Source organism: Neolamprologus brichardi, chromosome 11 (assembly GCF_056152115.1).
Source record: "Neolamprologus brichardi isolate AB-2024 chromosome 11, ASM5615211v1, whole genome shotgun sequence".
NCBI lineage: Eukaryota > Metazoa > Chordata > Actinopteri > Cichliformes > Cichlidae > Neolamprologus > Neolamprologus brichardi.
The window spans coordinates 29,565,986-29,584,904 of NC_142114.1; the positions used below are offsets into that span (position 1 = coordinate 29,565,986).

At 41.9% G+C, this 18,919-nt stretch overlaps 1 protein-coding gene across 3 annotated transcripts in view; it reads right to left on the reverse strand.

The window, feature by feature from the left end:
- gabbr1a (gamma-aminobutyric acid (GABA) B receptor, 1a) overlaps positions 1–18,919 on the reverse strand; it is a 164,446-nt gene that overhangs the window by 50,839 nt on the left and 94,688 nt on the right. For all 3 annotated transcript variants that reach the window (XM_087848516.1, XM_087848517.1, XM_087848518.1), the window contains 3 exons: positions 15,793–16,038; positions 10,620–10,683; positions 9,765–9,842 (listed from right to left, as the gene is read on the reverse strand). In XM_087848516.1, coding sequence (XP_087704642.1) covers positions 9,765–9,842; positions 10,620–10,683; positions 15,793–16,038 — 388 coding nt within the window. The remainder of the gene's footprint in view (positions 1–9,764; positions 9,843–10,619; positions 10,684–15,792; positions 16,039–18,919) is intronic.

Here is an 18,919-nt window from a genome sequence, read left to right on the forward strand (position 1 = left end):
CAGTAGACAGTGATGCTTCTCTCTTAGTATCTATTTTTTGGGGTTAATGGTCACACAGTGTCACATTCTGTCATGCCAGTTAACACAGTTTTTCCAGTAATGGGTTTCAATAGGAAGTATATTTGAAGCATGTATTTTGTCTAGAGAAAGTGGGTGTGTGTCAGCAAAGCTTTGAAAGACAACAACTGTATTTAAATCCAAACCAGCATCTTTTCCTGCACTGGTGTTAATGGCCAAGCAATCAATAACCTATGACATCATGAAGGAACATGAACGTCCCTCCAGCCCCTCTAATCTAAATCCAATCCAGAACATCTTGATTTTACATATATGGACACAAATCAGAAGATGAAAGAGCAGATAGACAAAGGTTGTGCTCATGAAATAATGTTTGACAAATCATGTTGAGGAAGAAAAATAAACAAGATTATTTCACAAACTGCCTTCAGACCAAAAAGAATACTTACCGACCGGTGACGCTTTTATCAACAGTGTTGGTCAAGTCACTTGAAAAAAGTAATCAGTAACTAATTACTGATTACTTCCCCCAAAAAAGTAATTTGATTGCTTACTTATTTTCAAAAGTAATTAATTACTTAGTTACTTTTTAAAAACACGATTTACAACCTGAATAGGTGATAAATCGATAGATCTTTCAGCCCAATTCTACTTTTTCTGCATAATCATCATACAAAATGTAATCAAATGGAAAAGTCTCTTTTTAAAACTTGTTTTATTAGTTTTAATCTTTTAACTTTATGCATCAAGCAAAAATTTAATTATCTGCAACATTCTCTGACTGGAAGAAATTAGTTTAACATTTAAACTTATTTTCTGCACATTCCAGCACATAAAATAAAATATTTTTTTGTGTTTACACTCAGTCTTTCAAATAGATGCAAGTGAAACACAGCAGAAAATAAATAAAGTCAAAGACTAGCGGTCCTGTTGCTCTATTTTCACCTGTAAAGCAGGAGTGGGGTAGGCGGAGGGTTACCCTGGTGCAGGTGTGCAGCGGTCAGTGGAAGAATCCGCGAGTTTCTCTGTGAGTTTCCCATTACGTCGTAGCTACTCGGTGCTTGTTTGGAAGTTTAGGGGTTTTTTTTCTCTGTAAAAAGAAGTTTTCTTCCCACGCACAACGGACACTAATGTTTTTGTCACTTTTTATGGAATCAAACTCAAAGTAAGGTCAGTACTTCCACGCTTTAAACGCTGCACGCTCATACTCTCTCTGCACTCGATATATGATCCATTGTTGATCTGCACACAGCTGTTGTCACGAACGTCGCACTCGCTTACGTCACTGTCATGAGACATTCTCACAAAAAAATCGAATTACCGTTTTTGCAATAGTAATCCCTTACTTTACTCGTTACTTGAAAAAAGTAATCGGATTACAGTAACGCGTTACATCTCTGGTTATCAATGATCTGCCTTCTAATTTATATATGCATATGTGACCACGCGTCCATCTCAAACACATCAATGAAATAAATCAAAGAATCTGTTTTGTTAGAATTTTACCTTCAAGATATAAAAATCATAAATGTGTAAAAGGGGCTACAGAGCCACTGCATGATGTTAGCTTATAACCAGATGTTGGTGTTGTTCAGCTGGATTTTGTCAGCTGTCCAGAGTTGGGGAGTCGCAAGAATATTGGGAATAAATAAGCGTGTTTTTCCATGTTAGAAACCTGACTTTACTTTTGAGGTTTGGGGTGAGGAGGAACAGGATGATGTGACATGAAGAGGATAAAACACGGGTGTAAATACTTCATATGTTGAGTCTGAAGGCGCAGGGATGATTTAAATGTCCCTATTTATGCGCTCCTATTTACTTTTAATGGATTAATTATGAGTTCATGAGAACGCATCAGTTTGCTGGAAGACAATTATACACTAATCTATGTATATTTATGAGTAGAATATCTGCTTTTTACTCTATTAAATAACCACAAAGATGAAATGACTGTTTTCTGAGCCTTTCATCAACCTCCTAAAACCTGCAGCGCGACATTCATTCACACCAACGTCAACACAAGAAAGCAGGCTTCTCTTTTCTTTCTCGATCCAGCGATATCTGCCACGTGCAGCCAACTGAAACACACTGACTGTTTGAAGACGTGCCTTGGTATCCTAATTTAATCAAAGTCTCTCTCCTCCTTATGACAGGGATTTCTGCCCTTTGGAACAACTAGTAACACTTTTAATTTCTGACACGGTTGAACAGCATGCCGTGAAACACGCAGCCACGAACCACCGATTTGTGCTTGAATGTGTTTCAGTAATTACCATACTGTAAAGTAATGTACTGAGCAAGAAGACAAGTTTGTTAATTAAGAGTTGAAGCTTTAGGGTTTTATCGAGTGGACCGACGACCAAATTATTCATGCTTGTGTAGCTTTAAACCAGAAGAATTCCTCTGTGAGGAGAGTTCAAAGAGGGGCAGATGGACAGGGAGCCTCGTCTTACACTCAACAGCCTCTGACTATCTGTCTGCCTAAATCCGAGACCGCCTGCAGATGTGTGCGTGTGTGTGTGAGGATGCTTATGCGAATTTAAGTCTAATTATTCACATGCATGCAGATCGATAGAGTAAGTATGAGAGAACATAGTGAAGAGGCTGCGTACGAGTGCCAGGGTGCATTTAAGCATGCACAGAGAGGGAAAAACAGAGGGAGACAGCGTGTGTGTTCATGTCAGAGAGGAAACAGGGCGGGAGTGTCAGCGCTGCATGAAGCTGATGTGTCAGATGTCAGAGGGAAGTGTCAGAGTGTCGTCCCCTCGGGGGTCGCAGAGTGTCAGAGAGCCGATCATGCTGTGTTTAGATGCTTGTCACTGCAGTCACATAGCCAGCTCGTGTCTGGTGACATCTGACTGAAGAATGACAATATAAGACAGTGTGCCAAGTTAAATTAAAGAGGTATGGCAGGAAAACCAGAGGAAATAAAGGGTTATTTTTTTAAGCAGTTAGAAATCAATCTACTCAGTTGGCCATGGAGATAATAAGGTGGCCCCAAGCCAGCCCGGACACATAATCTTTCACCTCACTTAGACATGCCCGAGTCTCCTCGACACTATAAAGTGCCGAGGAACCGTAGCAGGATGCTTAAGCCAACGAATCTGGCTCCTTTTGATGGAGGAGTGTCTTCATTAAACGACTGAGCTTCTCACTCTAAACAAGCTTCTATAGCAGGGGTGTTAAACTCAAATACACAGTGGGCCAAAATTCAAAACTGGAACAAACATTAATATTTATTTAAAAAAAATCTTCCTCAGATATAAGAATGAATCTTTTCTTATGGACTCAAATAAGTGGAACAAGCCAAGCTTAATACTAAACAATATATATATTAGCTGTATAATACCAGTAGGCCAGCTCTGATAGTAATTTGGTATGGGCTTCGCGGGCCAAATGTAATTAGGCTGCGGGCCAAATTTGGCCCACGGGCCAGAGTTTGACACCTATGATCTATAGGGAAGCTCATTTCCTCAGCTTGGACCTGCTTCTTTGTTTCATTGGTCACTGCACACAGCTCGTGGCCGTGGGTGAGGGTAGGAGTGTAAATCGATCACAAAATCAAACGTTTAACGTTCAGGTTCAGCTCTCTCTTTAACACGATTGATCAGTCGGTCCGCAGAGATCTGATCTCAATACCCACATAAGCTGATTACATAGCTGATACCCGTCTACACATCCAACGGGCTCATTTCACATAAGGTCCACAGCTGCTGTGAGTCTACAAGCTCCTCTTAATCACCGTCACATCTGATGTTGCTGATGCCTCCTCTGCTCTGCGCTGACGTCTTGCCGCTGCTCTCGCAGACATTTAGTCAAACATAATTTACAGCAGATGGAAACAAACATCTTATTTTGACTTGAGTGGTCCTGACTGATTTGTACATCAATCAAACTGTGTTTGAGTGAGATGAGAGGATGAGGAGACACTGGGACATTAGGGATCTTCATACAGGATACCTGCAGTCCGTCCATATTCCTCAAGTAATCTTCATGTGATTACACAAGTTCAGCTAAATTTATGTCTTCTGATTAAGATCACCACTGGCAAAATGACTCTCCACATGGATCAAATCCAGCAGGACCAACAGTCTGTTCATGTGGTAAAGTAAAAACTAGAAATGAATAGAAATTTGTATCTTCAACACAAATAAAATGCAACACTGTTAAATAAGAAATCCCCCCCAAAACAGCGTGACTCACAAAGCCACAACAGACACATTAAAGGGAATCACTGATGCTTCTGTTCATATTTACACAATATCGGATGATGACCTTTAAGCCACTCCTAGCAACAGATTTGATGGTGGCGACAAAAATTCTGCACAAAAGCACTGAAGAGCCTAAAGTCTGTTGAAACAGTGCAACATTTAGTCCTTAACAGATAAACAGTTTAGTAGTTTGAAAGGAAAAACATCATCTGTTCTCATAATCAAGTAAAAATGCTAAACATGCACTTTACATCTTGAATGCACAGATTCGCAGTGCAACATGAAACAGTTTTTGTACAAGTTGTTGAATAATGAATCATTTAAGTCAGTAAATAATCTGCGAATGAATTCATCTGCCATCGTTGCTTCTTTAAAAAGAAGCATCACCAATTTATACGAGTCAAGAGAACACGGATGTCCGTGTTTCCTAAAGGCACAATCTGATAAAGCGCACACAGTTTCTGTCCAATTCTGTCATTTGAAACCAAACATACACACAATGCTGTACATGTTACACTCACTATGTGTGAAGTGCAGCTGTGTTTTTGTGATATATGGAGGTATGACACATGCCTGGCTTCGCTGCCAGCTTGTTAAAGTTTCACAAAGAGAGAATATTACAGTAGTTACATCATCTTTGCACTTCCTTTGTTTTAAATTTTTATTTTTGGTTTGTGAGGCTCAGAATGCTTTCGCAACTCTACGTTCACCCAGCTGCTTTTCCCTCGACACCTCAACACACCTTCACATGTTTCTGTTACAGACAGTAAATATCCAACACACTTTATAATTAAAATACTCCTTCCATGATGACTGTGGGGTTGGGAGACTCTAGAACAGGGGTGGGCAATCTCAGTCCACGAGGGCCGGTGTCCCTGCAGGTTTTAGATGTGTCCTCGAACCAACACAGCTGATTTAAATGGCTAAATTAGCTCCTCAATGCTCGTGTCCAAATTCATGGGCTGCATCCTCCTGAGGACCCGGCCTTCGCGGTCTACGTGGGCCGGGTCCTCAGGAGGTTGGATAGGCCGGAAGTAAACGGCTATGGAATTGGACGGTCTAGCCTTCTCGATCTACTCCCGCCCTTAATTCAGAGTATTTCCGGTTGTCAGCGCCACGGCACGAAAATCGAAAATGGACCCCGAAATCTTCCTCCGTTTTTTGTGTTCATTTTTAATTATCAATGAGCTAACCCACATTCTCGCCTGAAAATATGTTTAAAGTTTATTTTGTGGCCCAGAAAGATTAAGAAGAGTAATTTTAAAACTTAGTAGCGGCTGCCATTGCCGGAAACTGGAGCTTGGCTGGGCCGCGCTATGAATTCTGGGATATGGTGGGCCAAGAAGGACACACCCGACCCATCCTTCAAATTCGGGGAAAAGGAGGACGCATTTGTCGGCTGCATTTGTCGGAGTCTACGAATTTGGACAGCCTTCGGCGCGTCGCTGTGACGTAATCGGTCTACAAATGCGGCCTCAGGAGGATGCAGCCGACGTTTTGGGACACAGCTTGAGGTCATGCTTGCTTACTTCTTCTAAATTCATTTGTGCTACAGAGCTCTTGTTATGTCTTGTGCCTTTTTTAGTTACACAGTTTAGTTTATTTTGAGCCAAGCTAATAGAAAGATGCACAAGCACATTGCTGTCTGGGCTCTTTGTTGCTGCCACAGACATCCGACAGTCTGGCAGTTGCCCTTGAGAGACGGTGTTATGGTCAAAAACACCTGCAGCTCTGCTGGGTGAGGATGCAGCCCATGAATTTGGACACGACCAACATGTCCTGAAGTTCCCCAGAGGCCTGGTAACGAACTAATCATGTGATTCAGGTGTGTTGACCCAAGGTGAGATCTAAAAACCTGCAGGGACACCGGCCCTCGAGGACTGAGATTGCCCACCCCTGCTCTAGAATGACTTTGCTAAAAACTGAAGACCACAAGCTTGAAAACAAAAAAGATCTGGCAGTGGTGTAAGAAAGAACTGAGCTTACTGCAGCTCCTACAGCTATAATTAGATTAATTAGATTTATTCTATTAGGATATTTTTTTGAATATATAATCTCTGAGGTGAAAAGCTAACACTTCAGATTGATGCTCCGTTTCACACACTTTTTCTACTCTTGGCTCTGTATGATGTCACTGAGAGCATATATCCCTAATACGGTCACCTCGCAGAAGCTTCTTTCAGATTTCAGTGCATGATCCTTACTATCTCCAGTATGAGATGAGTAAGGATTGTGATGAATTAGTGCTGCAGTCGATTCTAAGTAAAGCCATAAGCCTGAAAATGACCATAAAAGGTCAACTTTAAATATGGAATATTTAAAATTCCGTGTCTGAATGAATGTACAGTCGTAGTAATTACGGCTCTGAGTAGGTGCACGCCGTATATGTGTCAACTGTCCATTCAGTCAGCGTGTTTGCAGCATCTAAGCCCTCCTCCGTCCTTGATCAGGGAATCAGGACGGGAAGTTGCCATGGAGACCCAGCTCTGTAACAGTTGCCACAGCGATCAGAACAAGAGCTGAGCTAAAAAGCGGTTGTTAGGGCGACCGTGCAGAGAGTGAGAAAGCGACGCGAGGAGGGGCGTGGTAAACACAAAGGAAAACAAGCGCAGGGGTTAAGTTAAAAACCGCGCTGTTTACTCCACCCTGTCAGCACATCAAGCACGCCCTTCCCCCGTCCCCTCCACCCCAGCTGTCAAGGAGAAAACTTCCCCGAACTGAGTCAGCTCCAGAAAGCAGGAAATTACTCATTTCCTCTCAACAAGTAGATGTCAGCTGGATGTGTCTTTATTTGGTAAACAGAAAAGAAGAAGCTCATTTAAAAAAGCAAACAAAACTCACCTCCGACACTCTGGACAACGTGTCAGTTTCACATCAGCGGCTTTTAACTAGACTGACATCGAGCCTGTCACGTTGCAACAAGCCAAACTAAAGAGCTGGAAGCCGGCCTGATGGAAAAACATGTCGCCTACAAGCAAACAGGTCACCCGTCCCTGGATGCTGATACTGACCTGGAAACTTTACCTCTTCTGGGTTCAGTTAAGCCCTGGCAACAGATCATTTCCTTAAAAGCCTAAAAAAAGGCGTCCCTCTGTGGGCTGCCTTGGCGTGCAGGATTGATTAGTGGCACACTCTGTCCAGGCACAAGTATGTCACCTCCTCAGGGAGAGACGGGCCAGTAAACATCCAGAGTACTCGTCTTGGTGTCTGAGGCAAATCATCGCTAATAGGTTTTCACAGTAAACTCAAGTATGGGCAGCAGGAGTTAAAGCACAGGTCCGAGCTTCTTTATGCAGAAGAAAGATGTAAATAAAAAACTTGGTTGGTTAGCGAGGCAAGCTAAGCTAAGATCAGGCAAAGAGATGAACGACGGAGCTGCGATGCACAGCGTATGGAGGCTATTGCAGCACTGTGAAACCCCGCGCACCGGACTGCAGCAATTAACTTTAAAAAAGTCCATCCTCCCTCTTTTATCGGCTAAAACTCTTCCACCTCCAGGGATTACACGAGCTTGGAGCTCCGAGTGTCAGCAAGGACAAAATGTTGAAATAAGGCCTGGAGGACCGTCGCTACAGCATCCCATAAATTAAACTGTCAAACTGAACTACATGTACATCAAACTGGAAAAGTGCATATTTTCACAGTTTTAGTTTTCACTAACTCGGTCCAATTCGGCACTAAGGTGGCACCCTTTAATTCTTTATCAGAAAAATATTAATCCCAAAAATGATTAAGTGAAGAGACTGCTGTGCAACTGTAGACCTCCACTGCTACTCTGCTCACACACAAAAGCTCCGATGCATGTGCTAATCTTGTGTAGGTCCCCTTTATGTTATATTAAAAAAAACCTGACCCAAAGGGGCACTCACATGGGCCTCCTGTGGTTTCTGATACCAGGAAAATGGCGGCAGTGCCTTTGGGGTTTATGGGTAGCAAGGTTGTTTTGGGATGCTTAATCGGATTTGGGATCTGGGGAGTTTGGAAGCTAGGTCAACACCTTGGGATCTGTGATGTGATCTTTGAGCCTTTTCAAGCTGTTTTTGTGGCGTGGCGTGGCACACTGTCACGCTGCGGGGAGGATAATGCCACCGCAGGGTCTGCAAAAATTTATCATATTTCTAAATGAAAAACCCCACGAGTGCCTCAAGTTTTCCTAGGAGAACATTGCACTGGAACAAGAAAATCAATGTTATTCCCTCTTACTGTCAATGTGTACATGTTATTATTCTACAACCGCATATGTTTGAGTGCACAGTGCATGCATTACTGTAAAAGCTTCTATATACAAGAATATTTAGTGCACAATTTGGTTCATGGGCCACATTTGGTTGCCTCATGCCAAACAGAGATTTAACTTCTTAGACAGATATGAGGTGTGTTCTGAAAACTGCCCCACATAATATAATAACATCTCCTGCAACACATGCCAAGGCCACGTCACTACTTCTGGGCTGCGTTCAGTCCACACAGTACTTGTTGGTGCTTTTACTGATCCATAAGTGCCAAAAGGGCCAGAATGTGTCGGCTATCTGGGACACATTGATGCGTTTATATCAGCTTTAAAACAAACTTTGAAAACTTCCAGAGAGAAAACTCTGCTAACACACACACAGGCTACACTTATTTTTATAGTCATTGACATTTACACATCATTTCTGCTGTGCGTTGAGAAAAATCGTCCATGAGTTCGCTTAACCCTTTCCACCCTGAAGGTCTCTGGACCAGGCAATTACGCCATAAAATGCAACCTGCTGACAGTTTTTTGGAGGTTGCTGAGCGCAGCGCACGCGCTCTCAAGGCCACCCGCAACTAACGTTATTAAAATGGGTGCATCACTGTTGTTGCAGTCACATCTCTGACTGATGGCGGTTTATTTATTCTCTCATTTACAGTTTCGATTAGGCGAGAATAAGAAATGTCAACTTACAGGTCTCAGCAGATCAGCTTAGCACGGTTTGCTGTGGAGTCGTCACTGGTTTAATTTGGGGTGTTTTATAACTTGTAAATTTAAAAACGCTTCGACTGAAGGGTTTAAAATCAGAGAACAGCCCCTGTTACTCCAAAACTTGGATTAAAACTGAATTTTTTCAGGCGTGTATTTAATTCAGTGACAAATATCATACAAACTGTGAAAAGCCACTTTTGTTTACTTTTAATGGTGCCAGTTTGCCAGCGTGGAAACAAATATAGGTTAAGAAAAACAGGCTAACTCACAGTAGGACGCCGGCCTGTTTGATTACAGTGCATGTGCTGCGCCAACACTTTTAACACATGTTGGACAGTGAGTGCGCAGCCGGCTAATTTGAGGGCGAGCATCAGAATCCAAATAACTAGCTTCATCTAAACAAGTGGTTACAAAAGAAAAATCCACCGTGATTATACATCATTTAGACAGTAAAGGAGGCTAAATTAAGCCACACAGCGGAGGCCTGAAGTCAAAGCACAAACATGTAACCCCGCTGACTCACGCCATGACACAGGACACAAATACAGACACAGGAAGCTGAGCGATCGGTGCCGCAAAATCCATCTTACCTATCCAAACATCATTGCCAAACCAGGAGAGGTTCCCTTGAGAGCTGTCATAGTAACCAATCTTCTTATAACTGCCTCCTACATGTTTGAGAAGCAGAGACAAGAAAGCAAGAAAGGTATGAAGTTTAATTAGCGTCGCTTCTGTAATTAATTTGCTCCTCGAGAGAGCTGATAAACATTGATATTTATAACGCTGCCGTTTAGGCGGTGCAATATGTGAATACAGAAAGAAGGCACATAATGAATACGCAAAAGAATCGACGGATGAAAAGGTGGACAAACAAAGAAGCACCAAGGGGAGAGGAAGGAGAAAGAAAGAGAAGGGGGAAAAAAGGCGCTTATGTGGCAGTCTTGACCAGGAATACTGATGAGGTCCCACAGTGATTCAGGGATTCGAGTCAGGTCGTCTCATTGTGGATGTCAAATTACCCCGACACCACAACAGGAAATATGAGAGCGAATGTGAGGGGAAAGGGGCAGGATTATAAATTCTCATCCGTTAGGACGCCAAAGAGAACAGAGGTAGAAAATAATCCTCAACCTTATCCCATGCAGGGAAACTCATTAAGTCGCTGGTGACAAATAGGATGCCATTTCCAGAAACAGCTTAAAACGAAGGCTGGTGCCCAATTAGAGTGAAGCTTCGAGTCAACGCCGCACTGCGCCCAGCGCGTTCGCATGTGCAGTTAAAGGGCCCCTTAAACCGAGCCCTTTCTCCGGACTGCGCTGGAAGCAGCAATCAATGCATCATTGAATAAATTCAGCAATGATTTTCTTCAATGAGTGACATTTATTATTCAGTCCAGATTCTGCAACTATAATTGAACGTGGGAGGACGGCGTAGAAGCGCTTTACCTTGCAGTTGCTCGATAAGAGTCATTGCCATCCTGGATCCCTGGGCGTCGAACACCACCTGGCCCTGAGACACATTCAAAAAGCAGAAACTTGACATTAAATTCATTTTTAACTACATAATTCTGCATTTCAGGGAATATTACTAGTTATTATTCTTTTCTTTGCCAATGGTTGCTGAGATTAACACCGCTCCTGCAGCGATTTAGCCTAGCTCACAGACCGCAGATGAAGAGAAACGGGCAAGAAATGCAAACAGCTTTTAAACCAGGCAACCGGTAAAGTTCAGTTCAGCGCCGCCGCAGACAAATAATGATTGTTATATCTTCACGTAGTAATGTACAGCACATTTAGCGCTATATGGTGTAGAGCGGAACAGCATACAGAAGAGCTCAGCCGTCAATGACAACAGATCGATTTAGTGAGACGCTGCATCAAAGGAGGAGCGGCGGGGGGCGGGTGCAGATATCATATATATTCTTCATATAATCTGTTTCTTGAACTTGTGTTGAGACAGAAATGGTGGCCTGCATATCTTTCAGAAAAAAAAGGTAGTTAGAGGTAGCAGTTGAAGCAGAGCTGCAGGTGTTTTTGACCATAACACCGTCTCTCAAGGGCAACTGCCAGACTGTCGGATGTCTGAGGCGGCAACAAAGAGCCCAGACAGCAATGTGCTTGTGCATCTTTCTATTAGCTTGGCTCAAAATAAACTAAACTGTGTAACTAAAAAAGGCACAAGACATAACAAGAGCTCTGTAGCACAAATGAATTTAGAAGAAGTAAGTAAGCGTGATCTCAAGCTGTGTCCCAAAACGTTGGCTGCATCCTCCGGAGGCCGCATTTGAAGGCCGATTACGTCACAGCCAGGCGACGAAGGCTGTCCCAACTCGTCGACTCCTTCAAATGCGACCGACAAATGCGTCCTTCATTTTCCCGAATTTGAAGGATGGGTCGGGTGTGTCCTTTGTCGCTACCCGATCCGTACCGGAAACCCGATCGGTACCCCGCATGCGCGAAAGGTGTCTACTTCCGGTCGAAGCGTTTTACGATAGTTACAGGTCAGAGTATCTGTTAAGATGTTAAGAATAACAAGTATCTCTTAAAATGTTTCCGATAATGAAACATTTAATATAATGTAGACAAAAACAAAAAAAAAATAAAAAGATAATGACAGATCGGGACTCCCGATCCGTACTGCGCATGTGCAGGGGTTTTCTTCTTCTTCTGTTCGTTTAATGGCAGTTTACTCCCCAGTGTACGAGGATACTGCCACCTGCTGACCGAGCGAATGAACCCTATTGTAAACTGAATTGGCGTCATTACAAACGTGTGTTAAATTTGATTTAGTGATAGTCGAGTGTGTTTATGCTTGTCCGTGTGGAGAGGATTGTTGGAATAGTGATGATGATGTCCGCTAACACTGTCAATTGCCAGTAAACACTTAATCTGGCTGCTGAATCTTCATGTGACATATTATAAAGTCTGTATTATTAACTCTGTCATTAGGCGCCATTCTTCTTATTTTACGGCGCTGTTGTTCAATCGGGGAACGCTCTCTGTTGAGGAGAAAAGCAAAAATTTGTTGCGGATACGGATTATCCATTGTTTAAATGTCCCCGTAGTCGAAAAGGAGGCAGAGCTGTTGAGAAATGCTAGGAACTAACTGGGCGCTAACCGTATCATTCAAATATATTGAATGTCGCAATGTTGGCAAAGAGAGGAAGTGACGTAAGATTTGTGCATGCGGGGTACGGATCGGGTTTCCGGTACGGATCGGGTAGCGACATCCATCCTTCGCCCACTATATCCCAGAATTCATAGCGCGGCCCAGCCAAATTTCAGCTGCCAACAATGGCGGCCGCTACTAAGTTTTAATATTGCTCTTATTAATCTTTCTGGGCCACAAAATAAACTTTTAACATATTTTAAGGCGAGAAAGTAGCGGTGTAAATTACAAATATCTGCTTGGTTTATCAAGACATCGCATATTTGCAAAAGTGTGCCGACGTTTCCGGAGACGTCTGTTACCCACCGGCTCGATAGCAAGCCGGGGGGTTCAATGGTCACTCCAGCCGGCGAGAGCAGCGGACTCATCGCTTCATCGTTTTCAGACCCCCGCTCTTTCGCTACTCAGGTTAAACATGATATATAAGTCACTCGGATAACTTAAAAATGTAATTGTTTGCCTTTTTTCAGTGTTTTATTTGTTCTGGGGTAAATCGGTTTGGCTGAGATCAAAGTTATTAGATTAAATAAAACTATATTAATCCATCGGGTGGGTTCCTCCGGGATTTTCACACAGCTGAATAAACGTTAAACAGAAAACTGATTAAACAGAAGTGTGAGACGGTGAATTTACGCCAGTGTCCTGTTATATTTTAAATAGCAAGGAGCAGATGGTTGAGTTTATTAAACTCCACCGACACAGCGGTGACGCTAATCTGAAGGCTAGACCGTCCAATTTCACAGCCTCGCACTTCCGGCCTTCTCTGTCTTTGAAGGACCCGGCCCACGTAGACCGCGAAGGCCGGGTCCTCCGAAGGATGCAGCCGACGTTTTGGGACACAGCTAAAGACAGCCAACATCTGTCAAATTCCAGGTTTCAGACAGAGTTCAAAGGTGACTCTCCTTAGTGGTTTGTCTGCTAGCACAGAACTGCCCACATGAGCACGTGATCGTCTCTCAAACAGACCCTCACAGCTTCTCTGTGATCATGCACCATACATATTTACATGTTTCCCTAGCCCGCTGTGCTATGTATCCATCCAGACTGTTTTTGTGCGAGTTGTCCAGTTTTGGAGACACTGGCTCTCTCTCCCTCTCAGATATAATGGAGTAAATTGCGCTCGCCTTGGTGTTCGAAACATCAAAAAATACAATTTAACTGAGCAGCAATGTCTCTTCCCAGAAGTCATACCCATCCACAAAAACATCCACAAACTTTAAAGCAATTTCAATTTATGCAATTGTAGGAAGTAATCACTATGCAGAAGGATGCATGCAACTACGTGTTCTTAGACGCTCGTGCTTCTGACTGTCTAATAGGATGTTTTCCAGCAGAATGACAGACAGCAGAAAGATTGTGTGGTGATAGTTGTGGGCATCTCACACCAAATCAATCTAGAGGATTAAACTGAACTACACGGCAGAGCAAAAATATGTAAATGACATTTCGGGGTGAACTGTCCCTTCCGATCAGTGCCCAGTGTTAACTGGAACACAGCATGGAAGGTGTCCATTTTTGTGAGGTGCACAATGTGCTGGCAGACGTCTCCAAGATGCAAAGTAGAAAAAATCACAATATTCAAATTCATTTTTAATGCTCAGTGATTGGAAACTCGTTGGGCATCTGGTGGAGCAGCTGCACTGGACTGCAATAGATTATACCCAGTGACACGAGACTGTGCATGGTTTTTATTTTATCCCCACTTCCATACTTTTATAACTGGTTTTTATTATTATTATTATTATTATTATTATTATTATAAGGGATGCAACGATACCAATTTTTTCAAACCGTTACGATACCGATACTTGGATCTGAGTACTTGCCGATACTGAGTACAAAAACCGATACTTCTACCACACACACACACACTGTCCGTGGATTTTCTCTTGACATTTTTCTTCGCTTTTCCAAAACCTGAGTTAAAGTTGGCTGTTCCACACCGCTGACATTTTGTTTAGCCTAGCTACAGCAGCCTCCAGTTTCTCTTTTTTATCTGGAGCTGCCAGTCTCACTCGCCTAACCCTGTGCCTGTTTAGCGTGGGATGTCCCCCTAGTGGCCAATCTAAAAAACTACAACAGAAATGACAAGCCACCCTCTGATTAATGAAATAAGTTGGTATCGGTTCATGGTATCGGTTAACTTTTACGAGTATGAGTACACACACATTTTACAGTATCGGCCCCGATACCAGGATCGGTATTGGTGCATCCCTTATTATTATTATTATTATTATTATTATTATTATTAGTATTATTATTATTATTATTATTATTATTATTATCATTATTATTATCATTATCATCATTATTATTATTATTATCATCATTATTATCATTATCATTATTATTATTATTATTATCATCATCATTATTATTATTATCATTATTATCATTATTATTATTATCATTATTATTATCATTATCATTATTATCATTATCATTATCATCATTATTATTATTATCATCATCATTATTATCATTATCATTATTATCATCATCATTATTATTATTATTATCATTATTATTATTATTATCATTATTATCATTATCAGTATTATTATTATCAGTATCATTATTATTATTATTATTATTCAGTGTCATTTCTTCAGTGACATAAAATGCCTTTTGACAAAGTTAATGTAAAATAATTTGATGTATCTTATAAATTCATATATCCATTGTTTCTATAACAGGAACCACACAGCTGCAACGTGCTTCACAGTTTGGATAAAAAAACAAACAAACACAAATTAAAGAAGTAAATTAGAGAAATCTCCATATCCCACAGTCAAACATACGCTCTTATAATTCTTATAAGCAAAAATAACTGGTGAGTGATTCAGGAAATAAGCTGTAAAACTGAGTTTTCAGCAGCTGATGGGCAGAGGGAGGCTGTTCCAATTTTAGGAGCTACTGCCTCAAAAGCATGGTCACCTTTCAAAGAAGAGCGTGGGACAGTTGATCAGAGAGGTCGATCGCTGCAATAAGTTCTCAGCAGACTTGCTCTGTGAGAGCCTACGTGAGCCTGGCCGTGTACAGGCCACATGTCATTTAAAGATTTTTAAATGAATTCTGAATTTCAGGTGATGTGCAAATGCTGGCTAGTTTTTATTAGCTGCTTCATCGGGAGCAGCTGAAGCTGGCTGAGCGGTGCAAAACGTGAGGGACAGAAGAATAATCAGAAGAAAATGCCAAAAACGTGAAGTTACTGGTGAATGTATGAAAGTTATTGGTGTGTTTCTAGTCAAAAAAGGGTATTTACTTATATTTCATATTATTTGATTTTGCATGAACCTAATTGTTCTAATAATAGCTTTAGGGACCAGACAACATTATTTTAAATATTTAGATTTTTAAAAAAATCATATTTCTGAGGACTAACGAACTACAGGGTAGCAGATGTTTTCTTTGCCACTGCTCCTCTTTCACCTTTCCTTCTGCACTTACCGAGACGCCTTCAAAGGAGCTCGTGTTGAGGGCCCTGTAAATCTCGGACGTGATGTCGTGGTTGTTATAGTTGAAATCCTCCAGACGTCGGCCCTTAGCCTTCAGCGGTGCCACAGTCTTATTAAGGGCTAGTGCCAGCGCCCACACTGCATCGTAGGCTAGAGGGGCCTCCTGAAACCCGCCGGTCTCCTCGGGGTTCTTCCCTCCCAGACGAGACATCAAGGCGGCGAGAAACTCCTGTGATGTCTGAGCAAAAGAAGACAGAGAGGACATCAAAGAGCCAAGAAATGCAACACTGAGAAGGTTTACATTGACTCATTTTTTATTTGTGTTGCTAGATATTCACATAACTAAAGAAAAAAAACTTGAAGAGCCACCAAATGAATCGACCCTCAGATCTTTGGAAGTCATTTCTGGTATTCACTATAACGTGTGCATTTGATTTAGGATTTATTTTTACTCTCCTGTAGTAAACACTTGTTCCCACTTCAAATAAACCGAGGAAAAAAGCGAGCGGCTTCAGAGTCAGAAAGCGTCTTTCTGCGACAAGCTGAACTTGGTGGAGATTGGAGTGTTAAAAATAAATTTGGTTCAGAATAAATAAATACTGCTTCTACCAGGATGAAATAAAAAAAGCTCCTTCTATGTGCAGCCAACCTGAACTGAAATCTGTCTGCCAAAATATATGCTAACAAGAGGAAGGCTGCATAGCAAACAGCAGCATGTCAGGAGTGGGTCCCACTTCTATGCATTAGGATCACACAGGATTAGCATCTGTGCTAACCATAGGCTCTCTTGTGCTGCTAGAGGGTACTTGGGCTAGCTAGAGGGGCTTTTGAGGGGCAGTAGAGCTGGGCATAGGGGCACTTGGACCCTTTCAATACCCCTCATGTAGACAGGACCCTAAATAATTAATCTTTTGCTTTTCTAAACAGAATAGCCTTCTGGCATTCAGAGCTGTGTCGGCTAAGCTAACCGTTATGAAACACAGAACTCCCTGAAAAACTTGTTTCGATTTATCAAACAAGATTTTACTCGTGTTTTCCCTATTTATGCTAATTTATGCCCATCTAAGCTTATCATCTGCTAGTCTGGAGATTTAGCCTCCAGGGTTCCTGAGTAGACAGGATATGCAGATATTAATTCCAAGATTTCATGGTCCAAGTATTGACCATTTACAAATCACATAAATTTAAAAAAAAAAAACTAATAAAAAGCTCATAGAAAGCTTCTGGTACCAAAAAGCACTTCCTTTACAGTGACAGACTACCCATTAGGAGCTCCAGCACCTTTTCCCAGAAGCCTGGGAGTCATTAAACTTGATCAGTCATTAAAAATAATACGCAGGAATGAGCGGATGTGAGAAGAGAAAGAAAGGTGGCAGGTGGGAAATGTTCAAGAAAAAAAGCACAAAAATCTGGTTGAGGTGGGAACCAGCTGTCCCCTCCTGCTCAGGAGGGGAGGAGTCACAGAGAAACTCAGAGCTCGCTGGAGAAACCAGGCGAGCCGATGAGGTTCACAGAGTCAGTTACCATGGTAACCGACTTAAAGTTTAACTTAGCTCTCTTTCTGGAACAGAAACCCCGGAGCTTCCCTCATCTCGGGGTTAAAAAACTGAATCTTCATGAAACCTGCTCTCTGGAACAGAGACCTTAACGAAGGATCAAGAATAAAGCGACTTCAAAAGAAACTAAATTCCACTCGACTCCACGTAATTAAGCAACTGCAACTCGGAAGAGATTCATAGTTGGAAAGTAACATTTTTATTTATCTAAATCTCCATCCTCATATTCATTTACGTGCCCTGTTAGTCGTCTCATCTAACCTTTGGTGAGGAAGCTGATCGTTAACTGTATCGCACATATCTGTCTAGGGATGGGTGTTGAGAACCGGTTCCCACTGTTTCAATTCCTTGGAATTGTTTGCCATTTTTGCAAACGATTATCGATTCCAGTCGCCCCGAATGACGTCACCACGTTGCGGAGCGTCATTTACCTGGCAGGAAACACGGCGGCTCAAACGCTCAAAAGTTTGGTTATACTTTACGAGAACGGATGACAACAGGGCAACTTGCAATACTTGCAAAGTAGAGATTTCATTTAAGGGAGGAAACACTACGAATATGCAAAAGCATTTGCTCACAAAACACGCGATGACCTTAAATTAATGTCGTGTTTTTAATTCCGGACTCGTGAATCTCAACCCAGCAGCAGCGGTAACGTTTGCACGTCCTCTCCCGTTAATGCGGCAGGTAAATAATCAACAACAGTGCAGATTATGTTAGCGCGATCTGCCTTATTACAAAACCTGCCATTACTGTGCGTTTAGATGACCATGATGAGACAGAGTTTGGCTCAGATGCTGGCAGTTCTCACTGCAGTCTACCGTAGCGTCTCCTTTCAGGCCAGGATAGACGAATGTCACCGAGCAGTGACTCAGTTTGTGGTCAAAGGCTTGCACCCATTTGCCACAGCAGATGATTTTCGGTAAGTGAATGTGTTTAATTGTAGGGAGATTACTGGATATTCTTGTGTAATTGCTACAGAATAATTTATGTTATACTTTGTTATTGCTACAGAAGAATATTTATTTTATTATTTTACATTTACAATTTTTTTCCTGGGGACCCTGTGACACCCCAATGAAGAGCCGTAGGCTGTGGATCTCTTAAGATCTCACTGTTGGGTTTGTAAGGCCATGTTACTCCTAAATTTCTATCTTGTTCAAAGAGAAGATATAAAACAAAGTTCTAAGCTAATCGACCTTAGTGTTCTCCTTTTTTAAAAAGAATCGATAAAGAATCGAAAATGGAAACGGAATCGTGAAAATCTTATCAATACCCATCCCTATATCTGTCACATCTCTTTCTTTGCTTGCGGTGGATCCCCAGGCATCTTTATTGCTTTGCTACACTCTTACAGCAATCTTAAAACAGACCAACTTTTTCCTTTTCTCACAAGCATTTGAGTTTAGAACTCATTTTGTGATTAAACACCAATCAGAATTATCTCCCGCTGAAAGCCTGGATACACGCGCAATGGGAAATTATTGCTACCATTCATCATTGTGTCTCTGTGGATTCTTTGAGGCCAATTAGGCCTACACACACTCCAATTCACTTATGTCA